Here is a 22241-nt window from a genome sequence, read left to right as displayed (position 1 = left end):
AATTTTGCGCATCATCTTGTCTTTGCTCAAATATCAAGCATGCATTATAATCATGTTTAAGCACAACTGTTTAAATGTTTTATGTTTGCAAGAGGTAGAGGGTAGTTCTTCTAATGCCATTATGATTTACATAAATGGTACCACTCTACGTTTCACCCGTAGAGATTTCTGTCTTGTTTCTGGGCTTAAATACAGTGATGATCTATCAAAATTTGTGTTTAACACTGAAGAACCAAATAGACTTCTTCAGATCTATTTTTCAGAAAAAAAATAGTGTATTTTTAAAACAGAATTTGTTCAAAGTTTGAATAATAATGTATGGGGTGACAACGATGATGATGCGTTGAAGTTTAGAATTCTTATTTTATACATTCTTACATTCTATCTGAAGAACCATTCTCTACAACAATTGATGAAATCGACTTTGACTTGGTAGAATGTGAAATGTTAAATTCATTTGTAGATTTTTAGCATTACATATACCCACATCCGCGTCACATTGTGTATCATCATTTTTGTATTGCTCTGATCAACCTTATATTCAATTCTTAGTATCTTCACAGTCACATCCACATATAGTTGAGTGCAATTATATTATATAACTCTGTAAAAAAGACATTTTCTCTAAAAAAGACATTTTCCAGAATGCATTACCAAGATAGCTATGGAAGACATTCCTGTATACAATTAAATATCATTATAAATCAATTTTTATCAATCCATTTATACATATACTAATTAATACAATTTTACAAATCAAAATCACTTTATAACAACTAATTTATACAATAATTAACACAATACAATTCTTCCAAGTTTTTAATACAATAAATCACTGAAACAACTCAATTATATAACTACATATATAAAAGTCTACATTTATATCAACACTAACTTATACGAACGCTAACTCCACATAAACTACAACTATCAATGGATTATACATATCCAAATATCAATTCAACTAAAACTTATTTATGCAATTTTACAAATCTTAATCGCTTTATACAAACTAAATTATACAAAAATTACCGTTATACAATTAATTACCGAAACATCTCAGTTATACATCTACAAATATAAAAGTCCACATTTATACGAACACTAACTTATACTGACACTAACTACAACTATCAATGAATTTTACATATTCAAATCACAATTCAATTAAAACTAATATATATAATTTTACAAATCTAAATCACTTTATACAACTAACTCTACAGGAAACAATTGAATCATACATTCAATCAAAGCTTCGATTATTGATTATGATTTGATTTTTGATTAAACAGTTTATACAATTGAAGTAGTTTCTTCGACCTAAATATCAATCGATTCAATCGAATCTCCAGAGAATCAAACAGAAAAGAGATGAAACTACATACCTAAATCGAATCGATTCATGGTATTATGTACCTGTTGTATAATCAATGATGAAATCGACGTGGATTCGATGATCTCAGAAGAAAAGTGAGTTGTCGACAACGATTTTGGATTAGAGGTACTCAATTCTGTTGCAGAAGGAAGATATATGGGTATGATTTATAACAAGCGAAAATTAAGGGATTTATATCCTCTGAGATTACCGCCATTTACTTTTAAAAAATTCGAATTCCTTTTGTATAAGATATTACAGCTGTAGCTACTAGCTGTTTATCATTATGAAACTTTAGCTAAATTAAATAATAACTTTAGTTATAGTGGCAATTTGTGAAAGTTTTCCAATTATTATATGCTGAGAAAAGACATAAAGAGACCATCGAAGTTGTCCCATATTTGCATAAAGACACCTAAACTTTTGAAGTGTCCTATCACACCACTAAACAACTATATATCGTTGTAAATTGGCTATTTTTAGTCATTCCATCGTCTATGTAATGCGCGTGTTGCTCACTCTCTAGGTAACCCGACCCGATCCTTTTTTTTGAAGATAATTCGTCAACTTGTTTTCATTTCATTTCTCAACTTTTCCCTAAAAAATCAAACAAAATACATTGTGTTCTTGTTGTTGACGATAGTGTTGTTGTTGACATTCTCGCTGTTGATCGTTGTTGATGTGTATTTGTGAAGATTCTTGGAGATTGAAGGTCTAACATGTTAGGGTTCTAAAATCTGTACTTTTTTTCCGATTATTCTGATTTTATGGATTATTATAGTGTAGAAGTGTTGGAATCGACCTCCTACAGTTGCCATTGTTAGGATATTTTTGAGTATGTTGGGTAATCGACTTAGTTAGTGTAGGGTATTGTGTTATTGACTTAGTGCAACTGTTAGTGATTACGATTTTGTGATTGTGTTTTAGGTTAGGGTTAGATGTTATCCACTTAGTTCGAATCTTATTATTTGTCTCTTATACATTTGTAGACTTTAATTTGTACACTAACAACTGCTATTGTTAGTGTTTTTGTTCTGTTAGTACTGTTAAAGCTTAATGTTAGTGCTTTATTCTACTTTTGTTAGTTAGTATTTCTGTTGTTGTTTGTTAGTGATTATGTTTGTTGTGTACAACTTGTTAGAGTTAGTTATTGAAATGTGTATTTGAATTGTGTTTGTTGTTGTTACATGATTTTTCAGGATGGCTTTTACTCTTATAACTTTAAGATGGTATCATGGGGGGGAAATAGATTTTGGTCCACCATCTAAATATATTGGGGGGCATATGACAGAATTCTTAGATGTAGATGTTGATAGGATGTCTTATTTTGAGTTGAGGGACTACATAAAGGAACTAGGATATACAATAGATTGTGATTTTTTCATCAAGTGGGATGGGTTATTGGTCCTTGTTGATAATGACAAGGTTATATTTGACCTTTTCAATATGGTGAATGATGGGGATACAGTGAAGGTGTATGTTTTTCATGGGGTTAGTGAAGCTAATCAGGCCCCACTTGAATTGGAGTTTGTCCCCCATGTGACTGAAAGTGGGGTAGGTGAGGAATCTTTTAATGAGACTTCTAACCCTAATAATCAGCCTCCTACTTCTACTTTTCCTTCCATCCCTACAACTGGTCCTCCTGAAACTTCTAGCACTCCATTTGAAGCTCAGTCTTCTACTGTGCCTCCACCATCTCCTTCTATTGTGCCTCCTCCTTCATCTGATTATCCTAAAATAGATGATGATCCAACTGATGATGAAGTGGAAGATGAATCAAGATCTGAAGGGGATACTACTGAATGTACTGAGGTTGACAGTGATGTTCATCAAGAGTATGTAGATATAAGGGAAACCAAGAGTGGCGGTGACAAGATATGCAATCCAAGAACATATTCAAATTGAAAAGTATGTAAATGAGCCTGGCAGAGTTAGAGTGAGATGTTGTAAAGAGAGTTGTCCTTGGTTGTTGTGTGCAAGTAAGGATAAAACTAGTGGAGATTTCATTGTTAAAACATACAACCCTATCCATAAATGTTTGACATCAACTCATAACTACCTGTGCAACTCAAAGTTTTTGGCCACCAAATACAAATAAAGAATAACTCAACAGCCAAACATCAGCATTGTCTTGTTGCAAGACATTATTAGAAAAGAGTTGGATATTAATGTTGGTAGGACAACAGTGAGAAGAGCTAGGACTAGAGTGTTACAAGAGATCATGAGTGATCACATTATGGAGTATGGTAGGATTTTTGATTATAGAGATGAAATATTAAGGAGTAATCCAGGTAGTACTTGTGTAGTGAGGGTTGGAGAAGATTCTGAAACTGGGCAGAAAATTTTTGAAGGATTTTATGTTTGCTTCAATGCTTTAAAGAAAGCATTTTTTGGAGGTGCTAGAAGGTTGATTGGTTTTGATGGGTGTTTTCTCAAAGGTGTGTGTAAAGGCCAGTTGTTAGTGGCAGTTTGTAGAGATGGAAACAACCAAATGCTCCCTATTGCTTGGGCAGTTGTTGAGGTTGAGAATCAGTATACCTGGACATGGTTTCTTGAACTAGTGAAGAATGATCTTGAACTTGGTGAAGGGCATCAACTATCCATAATTAGTGATATGCAAAAGGTAATTACTGATATCCATCTTACTATTTTATTGTTGTTGAGTTTTGCACTTTAATTGATTCTTTTTCTGTTATGTTGGTTTGTTAGGGACTAGAAATTGTTGTGGATACTTTATTGCCACTTGTTGAACATAGAAAATGTGCAAGACATGTTCTTGCAAATTGGTCAAAAAATTGGAAAGGAGTTGAAAGAAGAAGAGTGTTTTGGAGGATTGCTAAATCCACATTTGAAGCTGAGATGAAGGACAATATAGAGACAATGAAGAAATTAGGACAAGAAGGCTTAGATAATATTTTATGGTACAATTTGAATACATGGTGCAAGAAATATTTTGAAGAATATAGCAAATGTGATGTTGTGGACAACAATATGGCAGAAAGCTTTAATGCTTGGATAGTGTCTGCAAGGTATAAAACCATCATTACAATGCTTGAGGAGATAAGGGTGAATATGATGAAAAGAATTGGTGATTTGAGAGAGTTCTCAAACACTTGGATCACTGATATATCTCCTATGTCTTTGAAGATTTTGCAAGAAAACATTCAAAAGTCTATGCAATGTAACTTGACTTGGAATGAAGAAAGAGGTTTTGAGATTAAACACCATGGGTTTACACACACTGTGGACATTGTTAATGTTTTATCGAAAAATAGATTTTCGAAAAGAGAGTTTGTTTTAATTTTTGAGTTATTTTTCACTTTTTCAGAGTCACCACTTAATTTTGAGAAAATTAAGAAAACTTACTTCCAAAACAACTTAAACAGACAAAATCGCTTTGAAAACTTTTTAAAGGGTTCGGGATTCATATTAGTGTCTTAGGAAGGTGTAAGGCACATAAGACACTCTGTTTAAACACGGTTTTTTGGTGATTAACTTATTTGACTATTTTTTGTTTTAACCTTTACGAATTGAAGTTTTAACTTTATCAGAAGTTTACTTAGCCAAATTCACAAGTTGAAAAATTTGTTGTTATCTTGTATTTTTGCGAGTCTATTTCGAAGCTTAACTTTATTAGAGCTTCATCTAAACAAGTCATGAATTTGAAATATTATCGCTTGACTTAGTTCCATTTTTTTTAAGTTTGATAAAATGAAAAGGCGTTTCGATGGGGTTTGGATTCTTCTAACCCTAACTAAAGACATTCAAGCAAACATATAAACGAATAATAAAAGGAGAAAGAGAGAGAGAGAGTGAGAGGATTTGGATCCAACTTCGGTTCTGTTCGCCTCGACCGAATGTTGGACCCACCTGCTTTTGGGTTTTTAACCCGTTTTGTACCTGTCCTAATCTAAACATACAAACATAACTACAAGAAAAATAAAAAAAACTACAAGGGCTTATGCCCATTACAACATAAAAATACAATATATGAAAAGGAAAAGTCTTCTGATTCAACGCCTCCGAATATCTTCAACTCTCTCGCAGCATGAAGGTTGACACAAGGAAATCGAATGCGAGGGGGTAGGGAGTCCGAATGGACTCAACATGGGATAGTGTTCATGCAAAGAAGATAAAGGTAATGATTAAAATAATATTAAAGCTCCAAATTTTAAACAAATATGCTTATAGCTACTGTAACTTTCAAGATGAATTATTTCCAAAATTTTTTATATAAGCATACGATGTTATTGTGGCATGTTTATCAGTGAGTAATCAAAGAAGCAAAATAATTACATCCTCAATTCCTAAATACATCACACACAAGATGAAAGTTATCCAAAATCAACTTGAACATGGAGAAGTGAAAACAATCAAACCGGATAATTTTTTTTTGATGAGCCTTACAACAACATACGGCTAAACCATGTCAACGATTGAAATTATCAAACCCATGTCGAAACAATACTGAACCCCAACACCCATAACTCACGAAACGAACTACGTAACGACGAATCCCTTTACAGACAGAAAAAGCCTCAAAAGAAACAAGAAAAAAAAACTGAGAGACAAAGCTGATTACACACTAAAGAAGCTGAATGAACACGCACAAGACCAAGAGACAGATGCCAAAAACTCCCATATAAGATGACTCAACAAGTTCAGAAGGTAGATTAAACTTCTCCAACAGCCACGGAACACAAAACGAAACAGAACAAACCAATAATCGCTGCAATGAAACCATAATGCAGGACATACTATAGATTCAAGCAAATAACAAGGTGCAACATCTCATCTCTTATAGCAACAACAAACAGCCATTTAAATCCATAAAGAGAATGATTAGGATGGAAGATATACCTCCTTCGGGGCAGCGACTGGAACGATGAACTCGACAGGACGCTTCCACCTCGCGAACTTAGTGTCTCGAGTGGACGCTTAAAGGGACTGGCGTCGCCGGAAAAATCGAAACTGAAGTGCAAGCTTTCGATAATTTTTCCAACAAAGAACTTCTTAACTCGATATCTATCCACCAAAAATCCAACACTCAAGATTCTAAACCCAAAAATCTAACAAAAAGTTTCCACCTCAAAATCGCTAACCCCCACTGTTTTCCAGCAGCGAACAGAAAAGAAACAACATATTTTCGATAATAAATTTTCGTACTCCTTGTGATAAACTCTCCAAATCTTAGAGAAAAATTTCCCAACCCAAAAGTCTAACCGAAGTTTCAACCTCTCTTAATTTTTTTCGACAAAAATCTCTCACCCAAATCGCTAACCCAGATTTTTTCCAATCCGAAAAACCAACCCCCAAACTGACGAGAATGGGGGTTTAAATAGAAGAACAATTTAGGGTTTCGAAGGGAAGGCGGGGAATGCGTATTTCGGCCCATTCGAATTCGAAATTCGAATTTTTATTCGAATCTGAGGGAATATGCTCTCAAATTCGTCCCATTCGAACAGACAGGTGACAAGGTGGACGACCCAGATTACTTTGATGTCCTCGCGAGCTTCGTGGCGCCATCTCGTTACCAAGGACAACTTTTTAGCCTTCTAGACCTGCACGAGAAACGACAAGGGAAGATGCAGGTTTCCGTTGCGGACTCTTTCCATCCACGCATGATAAAGAGAGGAGGAACGAAAGGAGGAGAGAGCGTGAGGAGACGCGAGTTTCACGTCTGGGGGTGGGGTTTTTGTTGGTGTTCTGGGAATTGCTGGGTTTGCGTGGGGGGAGGGAAAGAGAGGAGGGGAGAGAGTGTGGGAGGGGGTCGCGTGGGTGTTTGAGGGAGAGAGCGTGAGGGAGACGAGGGAGAGAGCGTGGGGGAAACGCGTGGGGAGACTATTGTCGCGTGGCTGGCTTCTGTTTTGGACGTTTCTTTTGCTATTCTGGGTTTCTGTTTTGGGGGAGGGGGTCGCGTGGGGTGAGGGAGGAAGAAAGGGGAAAGGGATTCGGGTCGGGTCGGAGCGGGTTCTGGGTCGGGTTATAAGTTTAAAGGGTTGGGTTGGATGAGAATATTTAATGGGTTGGGCATTTGGGCTGTTCTTTTACTTTGGTTTGGGCTGAGGGAAAATTGGGCCTGGAATATTGGGGAATATTGTGGGCTGCTGGGACTTAAGGGGAAAAGGGGTTGGGAAGAAGGAATGGGCCTGGGAAGGGAATTGGATTTAAATAGATAACTAAATAAAATGACGAATTTCACATTAACCAATTAACGAGCTTCTTCATTTAGTTATATAATCGCAAAAAGTGCTTCAATCATGTACAATTATAATTTAAATTAGACTAGTTTAATAAAACATTTAGATATATATTTTTGATGGTTTTTGAATAATCGTATGATATACTACTTGTATACATAATTATGTAAAAAATGTACTATCTAAAATTATGGTAAAACATCAAAAATACATGTATTATATATATATATATATATATATATATATATATATATATATATATATATATATATATATATATATATATATTTTCTTATTTTTTTTTATATTTTCGCAAGATTTATAAAACTAATTAATTTAAATAATTTGAAAAATTCACGAAGCTTGATAATTAATTTACACCGACGCGGGTCAAAATTGGGTGTCAACAACTGTCTCTCATTTTACTTGGGTTGATGCAAACAACTCGAGGAAAATGAAATTGACCGAACCAATTTTGACCAGCCCCATTCATCTTTTAAAGAAGGTGTCGACAAAGGGTTTAGGAATTATGGCCGAACCCTCGCAAACGGGTCTCCTACATATCTCAGGCTATATGAGAATTCAGGCCACTTGTAGTTCGATAAGCTTGATTTACCGCATGATTTTGAAAAAATCAAAAGCCACCTCTATACCAAATTTTGGAGGTATCGAAATGCTTGAGAGTAGAATTTGAGAGCGAATGTTGGAATACAGCCGAGTTTTCAACATTGAATTCGCCTACATACCCTTAAACCTTCGGGATCAGGCTGTGTGTAGTTCGACTCGATCGGTGGAAAAGGAAATCTATTATGCTAGATAACCTTTGGTTTGAGACAAGTGACAAATTAACGAGTATGAAAAGGAGGCTTGTAACCTCTTAACCGTGAATGTGGCGCGCTTCACGCCCATAATTAAGAACTTACACGGACATAATTTCCAAAGCTCTTGGCGTGTTGTCATTCAAATTGGAAACTTGCTTTCGATAAATTGAAATTTTTGGATGCGAGACTGAAACTAACATAACTAAAGAGAGACCCGCGTGCCTCGAGAGGGGTGGTTCGATCGTGGTGGAAGTCGCTCCTCTGCTCGCGTCCTAAGAGTGTGATATTCCTCTTTGGACTGTGTCCCAGTTCGCTGCTAAGAAAAAGTTCCACGTTGTGCTGCATCCTTTTTGATGTCGTCCGCACCTGTGGTTTTTGGAGAATTCATCCTTTTGGATGAAAAACATGAAGTTTTCGATTTAATAATCCGAACACCTGAAGATATCAAGCCAGTGGAGTACAAATGGATTTTTATACGAAAAAGAAGTGAAAAAGGTGAAGTCGTGAGATATAAGGTCCGACTCGTTGCTCAAGGTTTTTCTCAAAGGCCTGACATTGATTATATGGAGACATATTCTTCAATGGTAGATGCAATCACCTTCAGATATCTCATAAATCTGGCAGCTCATGAAAAACTTGAAATGTGTCTAATGGACGTTATCACAACCTATCTATATGGCTCATTGGACCACAACATTTTCATGAAAATTCCTGAAGCATTCAAAGTGCCTGAAGCATACAAAGATTCAAGAGAAACTTGTTCAATAAAGCTTCAGAAATCTTTGTATGGATTGAATGATGATAAACCGGAAACATCTCAAAAATATGATAAGGATGTTGAAGCAAATTTGACTTTAAAGGATGATGCTTTGATGGCCTTGGTGACATTACTCATACGGAAATTGATGATTTCGTTGGAGATCGAAACTGATGCTTGATCTTTTAGTTTGGGAATGAATTCTGTTAATATTTTACATAATATTTTACTTATGTGTTTTATATTATTATGTTATTCATGTTGAAGTATTTAAATTTCCGTTACTTAAATTATAAATTTAGTGGTTTAATATTAATAACTCAATTACTTGGGGGTTAAAAGAGGTAACCTTGAGTTAATTAGTGGGTTACTATTGCCATCTTTTATACTTAATTATATGATAATTAGGGTAAAAGAAAGAGGATTTGAATAAGAAAAATAGAAAGAACAAAGAGAGAGAGAGGATCGAACGAGAAAGAGGAGAAACGAGAAGAAGAACAAAGCGTGAGGAACTTGCTTGCGTGATCACTAATCTTCGGTGGAGGTAGGTTATGGTTTTTATGCTATTCATAGTAAACTCTTAATAGCGAATGATATGTATTGGGTAGTGTTGTAAACCCTTCTATATGCTTAATTGTATGCTTGCATGAATGTGATTATGTAATTATGATAAAATAAGCATGATGAGACTATTGAATCCTAAATCTTGAATAAAAACCTCTTTGTTAATGATGATGCCTTAGTATGAAAGAAGGCTTGATGAACTAAAGTAATGAAACTGATGATGCCTTAGTATGAAAGAAGGCTTGATGAACTAAAGTAATGAGATTGATGATGCCTTAGTATGAGAGAAGGCTTGATGAATTAACAAGAATGAGATTAGGGGATCGGGTGTCACGAACCGACACGTAGAACTAGGGGATCGGGTGTCACGAACCGACACGTAGAACTAGGGGATCGGGTGTCACGAACCGACACGTAGAACTAGGGGATCGGGTGTCACGAATCGACACGTAGAATTAGGGGATCGGGTGTCATGAACTGACACGTAGAATTAGGGGATCAAAGTGTCACGTTCCGACACACAGTATTAGGGGATCGGAGTGTCACGTTCCGACACCAGGATAGTATGATGAGGATCGGAGTGTCACGTACCGACACGAGAGGAATAAAGATAATGAATCTTGAAAGATGTTAATATACTCAACTTAATGAACATATTTCCCAAATGAGTATGATATGGAGGCTTGAGTCCTCATGAGTGTACTTGACGTTATTTATCAAAGATTCTTGTACATGTTGTTGCTACAGATTGAGTATTGTAGTTGATTTATGATATGATCTGATATATACTGTTTTCTATTTTGAGTTGGCCGATGTTATCTACTCAGTACCCGTGTTTTGTACTGACCCCTACTTGTATGTTCTTTCTTGTTATTTGTGGAGTGCAGCAAACGTGCCGTCGTCTTCAACTCAACCGCAACTCTAGCCAGTCTTCATTACACCGGATTTCAGGGTGAGATAAAGCTTCTAGCTTGGACTGGATCTTCTTCTTCATGTCTTGATGCCTTGAAGTTCCGGCATGGACTAGCTCTTTATTTATGTTTAGTTTCTTAGATACTCTTAGTCTTAGTAATTCGAGGATAGATGTTCTTGTGATGATGACTTCCAGATTTTGGGGATATTAATTGATAAATTTTAGAAGTTGTTAATTGATTTTCATTAATGAGTTTAAGTCTTCCACATTATGTTGTGTTATTATATTGAAATGTTGGGTTATGTATGGATTGGTTCGCTCATATAGGAGGGTAAGTGTGGGTGCCAGTCGCGGCCCGATTTGGGTCGTGACATATGACTTACATCTCACAACAGAATAGTCATATGTTGAAACATGTAATTTATTTTCACAACATAACAGTCATATGTAGCAACATATGAGTTAATCTCGCAACAAAATAGTCATATGTTGATACATATGATATAACAAATAAATGTAGCAACAGATGATTTATTTTTCACAACAGAACAGTCATATTTAGCAACATATGACTTACATCTCGCAACATAAAAGTCATATGTTGCTACATATGATATAACTAAAAAATGTAACTGCATGTGATATTTTTTTCTCAACAAAATAGTCATATGTAGCCACTTATGGTTTACATATCACAACAGAATAGTCATATGTTGCTATATATGATATAACTAAAAAATGTATTAGGATGCGATTTATTTTTCACAACAGAACAGTCAAATGTAGCAACATATGACTTACATCTCACAACAGAATAGTCATATGTTGCTACATATGATATAACTACAAAATGTATCAACATGTTGATTTATTTTTCACAACAGAACAATCATATGTAGCAACATATGACTTACATCTCGCAATAGAATAGTCATATGTTGCTACATATTATATAACTAAAAATTGTAGCAACATGTGATTTATTTTTGACAATAGAAAAGTCATAGATAGCAACATATGAATCAAATATCGCCACAGAATAGTCATATGTTGCTACATAGCTTATTTTTAATAATTAGTAGTTGTTTTTTTTAATTATTTTCTTCAGGTACAATGTCATTATTTGTAGGGATTGATTGTCGTGGTGAATGGGTCGAGAAGAAAAATCGATTCATATGGTGTTGGGAGGATAGTAAAATACGAGGAGACGATCGATTCAGTAGGGATGAATGTTGAAAGAAACATTTTGTATGATGAGTTCTTTAATTTAGTTATGCAAAAGTCTAGATACAATTGTAAACCACAAGATCTTGTCATGAGTTACATTCCTCATTTTTTTCATAATGAGAAGGTTTTACCTTTTAGAATAACTGATCAATCTAGTTTGAGTGTTTATTTGGGAGGAACAAAGAAACCGTCAATATTAATAGTCTACTTGGAAGAAACTCCTATCGAGGAGGATCATAATGTAGACCAAGGCCAATAAGATATGTTTAATGATGTATTTTATCCTGTGGACATTAATAATCCTGATGATGAAATTGGAATAGGTGAAGGTGAAGGTGAAGGTGAAGGTGAGGTGAAGCCCAAGCTGAAGGGTCGAACCTTGAGATCAAGTTTCCTCCCACACCTATAGTTGGCAGCAACAATCCATGTGCTTCTCAAACATCACGTGTGAATAATGTTAGAGATGATCAAACAGGATTTTATAAGGGAATGACCTTCAAGAACAAGCAAGAACTGGCAAATTCATTGAAAATTGCTTGCTTGAAAAAAGATTTTAGACCGAAAAAGGTGATCAATTCTAGTAATGATTTTCCTTTAAATGTTCATATCCGGATTCCAATTGGTGGTTGTGGGATGTGAAATTTACAAGTAGTGAAAGGTTTGCCATTAGAATCTATGAAAAGTACCATACGTGTGGTTCAGAGCATCTTACAAGCCATAATCCCCACGCCACGGTAAAAGTCATAAGTAAGTACTTTGAAAATAGGTTTCCCACTGGCAAAGGCCCATCCACAAGAGACATGTCAAATCAACTCCACACAGAATTGGATTGTAAGGTAAGCTATTGGAAGATTTATAAGGGCATGGATCATGCTAAGTCTAATGTTAGGATAACATATGAGCACGGTATGCAGTTCTTAATGCGTATCGATAATGCTTTAAGTTACAAATCCAGGAAGCAAGATGACATTGTCGCTAGATGAAAATGGGAGGTTCCAGTACTTCTTTGTATCATATGCTGCTTGGATAATTGGTTTTCAAGAAATGAGAAAAGTAATAGCCGTTGATGGTACATTTCTTATGAGAAAGTATGGAGGAGTTCTACTATCGGCGGTGGCACAAAATGCCGAGAATCATATATTTTCAGTGGCTTTCTGTGTCATGGACAATAACTGTGATGCCTCATATGAATATTTTTTTCAAAATATGAGAAGCTCTTTAGATGATACCGATGAGCTGTGCATTATATTTGATAGGCATCCAAGTATTCGAAAGATGGTTTCGAGAATCTATCCTGCATCTCATTATGAATGTTGCATGAGACACCTTGGGGAAAATGTTCGAAATAACTTTCACAATTCAAAGGTAGTTTCCCATTTTTATAAAGCAGCAAAGGCGTACGATATATGTGAGTTCAATGACAATTTCAATCAAATAAGAGATTTGGTACCAAAGGCTGTTGAAGCTCTTGAACATATTGAATTTCACACATGGAGTAGGGCATTTTTCCCAGGAAATAGGTACCATCTCAATTGAGTTTATTTTTACTTTGTGTGTTTTGTTTGATTTTTATCTATTGTTGTGCAGATATAACATTATGACGTCAAACATCACGGAATCGGTAATGCTATGTTTGATGTTGAAAGAGAATTTCCCATTGTCTCTCTATTTGATGAAATAAACAGGAGATTTGCATTGTTATTTCACCAGAGGCGTGTGGAATTGGTGCACTCCGCAAATAGATTTTTTCCTTCAATTGAAAAAGGCATATAAGAGTATGTCAACGCGGGCAAAAAGTTGTTGGCCCATCAAATCGCTAACTACAAGTTCAGTGTCACTGGTCATGGAGATGTTGCTACTGTGGATCTGCAAAGAAGAACTTGTACTTGTAGAATTTTTTATTTGGACAAAATACCTTGTCCACATGCCATGGCAGCGATTCTATGCCAACATGTTGATGATTTTGGATATCAGATTTACTTGTACTCCTCTCCATATTATTAAGTGGAAAAATACATAATGGCATATTGTAAAGAAACTCACCTGGTGCCAACTGAAGATTCTTGGTTGTCCCTTTGGATATCACACAGAGAGTAATACCTCCTCCATATGTTGATCCAAGTAAACCCGGAAGAAGGGCATATAAGAGACGGCGTGAAGTTAGTGAATCATTTCCAACAAGAAAAAATAAGTGTTCAGTATGTTGGGACTTTGGCCACAAAAAAACTACATGCCCAAATCGAAATGCCTCATAAGAAGTGTTAAGCATCGTGTTGTTGAATTTTAATGAACATTCTTTATTATTTGAGGATGATCTCTATATATATTATTTAGAAATGCCCCAATGCGTGATTTGTTGCTCTTCTTTGTTTCTGTGTCAACACATGTCAAATGTTGCTACAGGATATACTAGATGTGGCAACATATGCAACAAATGTTGCTACATGTGAATCATCTGTAGCAACATATGCCACATGTTGTGTTTCACTTGTAGCAACATATGACCAATATGTTGCCACATATAATATATCTAAAATCACACTCCAACATAATCATTATTTAAAAGTATATGTTGTCTTAGATGATTATATGTAGCAACATATTCGACATGTTGTGATGGACGAATGTTGCTACTACAGACTCAAATATTGCTACTTATGATTATCTATAGCAACATATACTTTTAAATAATGATTACGACTGTGCTTTTAGATATATTAGATGTGGCAATATATGCAATAAATGTTGCTACAGATATATTAGCTGTAGCAACATATGCCACATGTTGTGACGGATGAATGTTGCAACATATAATCATTTGTAGCAACATATGACTCAAATTTTGCTACATATAATAATCCATAGCAACATCTACTTTTAAATAATGATTACGTGGGACTGTTCTTTTAGATATATTAGATGTGGCAACATATGCAATAAATGTTGCTACAGATATATCAGCTGTAGCAACATATGCCACATGTTGTGACGGACGAATGTTAATACATATAATCATCTGTAGCAACATATGACTCAAGTGTTGCTACATATAATCACCTGTAGCAACATATATTTTTAAATAATGATTATGACTGTGCTTTTAGATATATTAGATGTGGTAACATATGCAATAAATGTTGATACAGATATGTCAGTTGTAGCAACTTATGCCACATGTTGTTACGGACGAATGTTGCTTCATATAATCATCGGTAGCAACATCTACTTTTAAATAATGATTACGTGGGACTTTGCTTTTAGATATATTAGATGTGGAAACATATGCAATAAATGTTGTTACATATATATCAGTTGTATCAATATATTCTATATGTTGTGACGGACGAATGTTGCTACATATAATCATCAGTAGCAACATATGACTCAAATGTTGCTACATATAATGATTCATAGCAACATATACTTTTAAATAATGATTACGACTATGCTTTTAGATATATTAGATGTGGAAACATATGCAATAAATGTTGCTACAGACAAATCAGCTGTATCAACATATGCCACATGTTGTGACGGACGAATGTTGCTAAATATAATCATCTGTAGCAACATATGACTCAAATGTTGCTACATATAATCATCTGTAGCAATATATACTTTTAAATAATGATTACGTGGGACTGTGCTTTTAAATATATTAAATGTGGCAATATATGTAATAAATGTTGCTACAGACGAATCAACATATACAATTAATAATTATGAATTTTTAGTTCACTCTGTTGAAAAGTCATGTCTTGCAATATTTCAAAATTGTTGGCCTTTATAAGAACACAAGAAGGGAGAGATAAGTGAAAAGTTGTCTTCTCCTCTTCTCTTCTTCTTCATTATGAAAAATTGCTTCAACTAGTTCAAACCTCTTCGAATCCCTCCTGACTGAACTAGTAATTCTTATCGTTGAAAGGGTTGCTTCCTACTCTCTAGAAGATTTAGTTAGTGTTTAATTATGTTCTAGGTTCCTCAATGAAGTTGGTAATGAACGTTATGTATATCAGAAGGTTACATTGGCTTGCTTTCCCACTAAACCTACATGGACGGCGAATCAACATGTCGTGTCTTTCATGAATATTTGTATAGCATCAGAGAACTTAGATGCCTTGTACAAAAAAGGCGTGGTAATTTTAGTATTTTTAATTCTTTTTCACCTTGCATCAATTTATTTTGTAATCTTAATGTTTTTTTATAGTTTGATTTTTTTTAATCGTAATGATCCAACTGCACTGAGAATGGTAAAAAAACAGCAGAAGGTGGCCACGGCGGTGCAGAGTATGTGCTTGTCGTCATCTCAATATTTGAAGGCGATATTTCCATGAGAGAATGCTTGATGTACATTGCCAACATGAAAAAAAATATGTCAGTAATAGTGAGAAGATGTCGACACCATTTGCAGTGCATTTTAAATCAAATGTGGGTGCAAGAACCTAATATTTTGGGTGAAAGACCTATTTGTTGCACTGTGCACCGACCCCAATAAAATGCCCGCAAGATTGGTTGGACCAGAGGAAGTGATGCTGAAGACGATATTCATTGCGAATTATGTATTTGTGATTTAGAACTAGATTATCTAGTTAAATTTCTTCTGCATATTGTGTGGGAATAATTTGATTTAATTTGTGTTGAAGACAATGTTGATTTTATTATTTTTTGTATTTATTTTGAAATTATATATGTGGGAACATATTATATTACATATGGTGAAAATGTTGCCTTCACTTGTTTCGTACTTATTTTCGAATTATGATATAACAAATTATGGTCGTATACAACATTCTTCATTGTTATACCTTATTATATTGATTATTATGTTCTAAATGGATCAAATTGTCTATTAGTGTCTCCTTGATTTTTCATCTATAGCAACTTATGCAGTTTCTCTTGTTAAATTCGCAACATATAAGAATGTTGCAACATATAATTATAACAAATGACTCGTTTGGGGCTTAATTCAATTAAATTCGATATGTAACACCAATATATAGTCCTACAACACGTCTAAGTAACAAATTATGGTCGTTAACAATACTCTTTATTGGATTATAGGAACTATATTTATAAAGTCAATCATCTCACTAGTTCATCATACATTGTCCTAGTAAATCCTTATGATAGTTATATACCACCCTTGTAAATCGTTGTTCCAATTGTTATACCTTATTATTATTGATTATTTATGTTCTAAATCACTAAAATTTGTTTGAATTTCCATTTTTCCTTTCTTAAATTGATCGAAGCGTCTATTAGTGTCTCCTTGATTTTTCATCTGTAGCAACACATGTAGTTTTTGTTGTTTGCGCAACATATAAGAAACTGTTGCAACATATAATTATAACAAATGACTCTTTGGGGCTTAATTCAATTAAATTGTCGCGTAATTCGATATGTAACACCAATATATAGTCCTACAACATGTGTAAGTAACAAATTATGGGCGTTAACAACACTCTCCATTGGATTATAGCAATTATATTTATAAAGCCAATCATCTCACTAGTTCATCATACATTGTCCTAGTAAATCGATATGATAGTTATATAACACCCTTCTAAATCGTTGTTCCAAATGTTATACCTTATTATTATTGATTATTTATGTTCTAAATCACTAAAATTTGGTTCAAATTTCTATTTTTCCTTTCCTAAATCGATTGAATCGTCTATTAGTGTCTCCTTGATTTTTCATCTGTAGCAATATATGAAGTTTCTGTTGTTAAATTCGTAACGTATAAGAAACTGTTGCAACATATAATTATAACAAATGACTCTTTTTTAAAAGTGTCCCAATGATAGGCAAAGCCTATTGTGTTTAAAAAAAGTAAAACAGGTCCAACCCATTCTAGAATACGTTTTCATTTTCATTTCAAGAATAGGATTTTCAAATTTTTCATCTTTGCCGCTTCAGTTTTGGCGCCTTTTTCAAATCTAATTTGATTTTCTGTCAGTCACACTATTGTATATTTGATTCGCCTTTCGTTAAACAAAATTTCGGTACTCCAATGGTATGATGTTAAATTCTATACTAAGTCGAATTTGTGATGATGAAAAAGATACTATGTTAATGTTAAAATATATTGCAAACATAGAGATCTACTTTCAATGCAAACTTCATGGTCAAAAGACAATCTAGGTCGTAGATTTTGGTCTTGTCCACGATATCGTGTAGTGTGTTTATTTCTAAAATATTTTTGAGATTTCAGATCTCTTTATTTTTTTAATTAAAATTTATTTCTTTGTGGTATTTAGGAGAATTAATGCAACTTCTTTAGATGAAGGGATCGTGAAGATGTTGATATACGATCCAAGTTTGTTATTCTCTGATTGGCGAACAAAATTAAGGAGTTGGACACTATTGATGAAAGTCATATCAAAAGAAGTACCAAATGGGGGATGAAGGAGAAGAAAAAGACCAAATGTTGTAGCATCTGGAAGCTAATGTTGGTGTTCTTTGTTATTTTTCTTGTATTTTTAATAATTACCAAGAAGAATATTGTAAAGGATACAAAATTATTATGTAGCTGTGTACAACCAATACAATTATCATAGTTGTGGAATTAAATAGACGTAGTTTTGCACTCCTGATAAAACAACAAAATATTATGTAGTCGTGACGGACGAATGTTGGTACAGACGAATCATCTGTAGCAACATCTGACTCAAATCTCGCTACATATAATCACCTATATCAACACATGACTCAAATGTTGCTACAGCTGATTCGTCAGTAGCAACATATGCCACATGTCGTGATGGACAAATGTTGCTACAGACGAATCAGCTGTAGCAACATATGACTCAGATGTAGCTACATATAATCATCTGTAGCAACATCTGACTCAAATGTTTCTACATATAATCACATATACCAACATATGACTAAAATGTTGCTACAACTTATTCGTCTGTAGAAACATATACCATATTTCGTGAAGGATGAATAATGCTACAAACGAATCAACTATAGCAGCATATGACTCAGATGTTGCTACATATAATCATCTTTAGCAACATCTGACTCAGATGTTGCTACACATAATCACCTATGCCAACATATGACTCAAATGTTGCTACGGCTGATCGTCTGTAGCAACATATGCCAGTCACAAAATGATTACCCGACATGTTCATGACCGTCAAAATTCTTTCTGCATCAATCCAATCTATGCCTCCACGAGTTGGTCTGATACCCCTTACATAGTCAATCATATCATCATCCCATACAAAGTCATTTAGTAATTGACTCATGTTTTTACCACCTGACATTGTTGCCTCATCGCTCATTTGATTATATTATGTAGGAAGTTCATATAGAAGTTAAGATCCAGGATTCTATCTTTGGGATCATAGTAGTCCGGGTATTTCCAATGCCTTTGACGCATGAGGTTAAGGATTTTGTCAATATATTGAAATAAAAAATAATATTAAATAGTTGGAAGAGTATTCACTGAAAATACATAAGAAATAGTTAATAATATAAACCGTAGGATTACCCACTCTTTCCACGAAGGTGTTAGGCTTGTCATGTTCCTGAAATCTTGACCGGTAAAAACATGCATGTCATATTCCATTCGAATATCCTTTGCACTGGTCATCTTTATTACTGCTTCTTTTTCAGCTATAGAGGGACGCCTATCAATATTTAACTTTTTATACTCCATCACCTCTTCCACCATTACGACCCTTGCAATTTCTCCAAACCTCTTCCTCTTCAAATTTTGCATTGCCTTGGCAAATGATTCTTTTCTCCATTTGGCCTTTGGAGTACATGCATGCCGCACATTCTTTGGTACAATGCCCTTCACACCCCCTCTTATTTTTAAATTCATTGACAGCATCGTTCCCACGAGGAAAATAGTCTAGACTTAACTTCAACCTGTTATTACTATTGTTTGGTCAATGACTTCCTTGGAAAGTAAAAATAATAAAAGGGGGGTTTATATTTCTAAATGAATGAAAATAACTGCCTAAGTTGAAAGAGACACTTAACAGCTTTGAATGTTGGATTTTAATCAATTAATCAAGTAACTAGGGTTTACGTGTTTCCCACAGGTTCATAACTTGATAATTCTAACTATAACAATTCTTTCCTAGTATCTTGCATGCAAACTGATAAGTTATGTATTTCTAAATCCTTGGTCCGGCATCTAGGAAATCTCACTCCGCACCTTGGTCCGATTATGTGTGTTGCTTTCCTAATCCTTATCTTTACCTCATATTAAGCATCGTATTCGATATTTGATTAAGTTATTACCTCGTACCAGTCAATACTAGTATATACTAAATCTATGTTGATAATTCTTTTCCTATTATCTACCTCCTTGGTCCGGCAAGTAGCATTAAGGCGAGTTCTAACGTTGGCCATCTGTTAAAAAGATTTCTAAGCGAAAGAATTATTAATACATGCAAGACACCATTCTAGAATTGTTATTTTAGTTAGGTTTTATCTCATTATTTGTCTATGGTTCCCACAACCCTAGTTATGGAGTTTAGTTACCCATAGTCATAATCACAATATTCAAATATATTATATAAGAATTCATGTACTTACTTCAATGAGAAAGAGTAAAATCTGAGAATTTGCTTAATTAATCACCAAAAATCACCAACAATCAATGATAATCAAAAGTCTAACAATACAATGTTTACTAATACAGTGTCTAACAATACGGAGTCTAACAATTATCCAGAGTCTAACTAATAATACAGAGTCTCACCTCAAAAATGAGGTTTTTCGAACTATTTATAAAAAATAAAAACCTAATTAAACAAGGACTCTATTTGATGGAAATCTACCAAAACGCGGCTGGGTCGACGGAACTCGCGACGGATCGTCGTGGTCACGACGGACCGTCATGGACTCCGTCGTCCCATTTTTGTTTAATTTCTTCTGCTGCTCTCTTCATTACCCTCGATGGCAGGTATGACGAACCGTCATAGGCACAACGGTCCGTCGAGGGTTTTCATTTCAAAACACTTGAACTCTTGGAATATAGGTACTGGACTACTTCTCTGAACTTCATGAAAAACCTACAGGACGGACCGTCATAGACACATACTCTACTTGCTGACAATTTGGACATTTGGCAACGAAATCAACAATGTCGCGCTTCATTCTACTCCACCAAAAGTGTTGCTTTAGGTCACGGTACATCTTGGTTGCACCAGGATGTATATAATATCAGGAACTATGAGCCTCTGTAAGAATAATGTGGATCAAATCATCAACACGGGGCACACATACCCTTCCCTTAATTCTCAAAACACCTTCCTCATCCATTATTGCTTCTTTAGCCTCTCCTCGCAACACCATATCTCAAATTCGCCATAGTTTCTCATCATCAAACTGTTTTCCCTTGATCTTGTCAAGAAAAGAAGATCTCGCCTCCACACTGGCCGAAAATCTTCCCTTCTCATTTACTTATAACCTCATAAAGCCGTTAGCCAGAGTCCGAACCTCTCTAGCCAATGGACGTCTAGAAACTTGCAAGTGGGCTAGACTTCCCATGCTCCCTGCCTTTCTACTTAAGGCATCCGTCACAACATTAGCCTTTCCCGGATGATACAAGATAGTGGTATCATAGTCCTTCAGTAGTTCCATCCATCTCCTCTTTCTCAAATTCAAATCTTTTTGAGTAAAGACATACTGTAGGCTACGATGATCCGTGTACACTTCACACTTAACCCCATATAAATAATGTCTCCATTGCTTTAATGCAAACACTACCGCAGCCAACTCCAAATCATGGGTCGGATAATTACGTTCATGCACCTTTAATTGCCTCGAAGCATAAGCAATTACATTCTTCTCTTGCATTAGCACTGCACCCAAACCAGAATAGGATGCATCACAATAAACAATGAAGTTCTTACCTTCCACGGGCAAGGTGAGAATTGGTGCAGTAGTCAACAGAGTCTTGAGCTTCTGAAAGATTTCTTCACACTCGTCCGACCATACAAATGGAACATTCTGCTTAGTCAAGTTTGTCAATTGGGAGGCAATGGAAGAGAATCCCTTGACAAATCGACGGTAATAGCTAGCTAAACCAACAAAGCTCCTTATTTCTGACACATTAGTAGGTCTTACCCAATTTTGCACTGTCTCAATCTTAGAAGGATCCACCATCACTCCATCCTTAGAAACCACATGCCCCAAGAAGGACACTGAATCTAGCCAAAACTCACACTTGGAGAATTTGGAATAAAGCTTTTTCTCCCTCAACATTTCCAATACAATTCTCAAATGCTCCTCATGTTCCTTCTTGCTCTTTGAGTATACCAATATATCATCAATAAATACGATCACAAAGAGATCCAGATATGGCTTAAAAATCCCGTCATCAAGCTCATGAAAGCAGTAGGGGCATTCG

General features: G+C 35.0%; 2 protein-coding genes across 2 annotated transcripts; both read left to right on the top strand.

The window, feature by feature from the left end:
• The first annotated feature begins 3599 nt into the window (after nt 1–3599).
• On the top strand, nt 3600–4719 carry LOC138337871 (uncharacterized). The gene is made up of 3 exons (XM_069288308.1): nt 3600–4001; nt 4088–4407; nt 4707–4719. Exons 1-3 carry the CDS (start codon nt 3600–3602, stop codon nt 4717–4719), a joined length of 735 nt encoding a protein of 244 aa, XP_069144409.1.
• Nucleotides 4720–12122: 7403 nt separating this feature from the next.
• Nucleotides 12123–13602, top strand: LOC138337870 (uncharacterized). The gene is made up of 4 exons (XM_069288307.1): nt 12123–12207; nt 12816–13380; nt 13448–13481; nt 13546–13602. The coding sequence occupies exons 1-4, from the start codon at nt 12123–12125 to the stop codon at nt 13600–13602; spliced, it is 741 nt and encodes a 246-aa protein (XP_069144408.1).
• Nucleotides 13603–22241: the final 8639 nt, after the last annotated feature.

This window comes from Solanum lycopersicum, chromosome 8, assembly GCF_036512215.1.
Source record: "Solanum lycopersicum chromosome 8, SLM_r2.1".
NCBI classification, from domain to species: Eukaryota; Viridiplantae; Streptophyta; class Magnoliopsida; order Solanales; family Solanaceae; genus Solanum; species Solanum lycopersicum.
The sequence above is the reverse complement of the archived record's forward strand: the minus strand, read 5'-3'. Positions and strand labels throughout refer to the sequence as shown.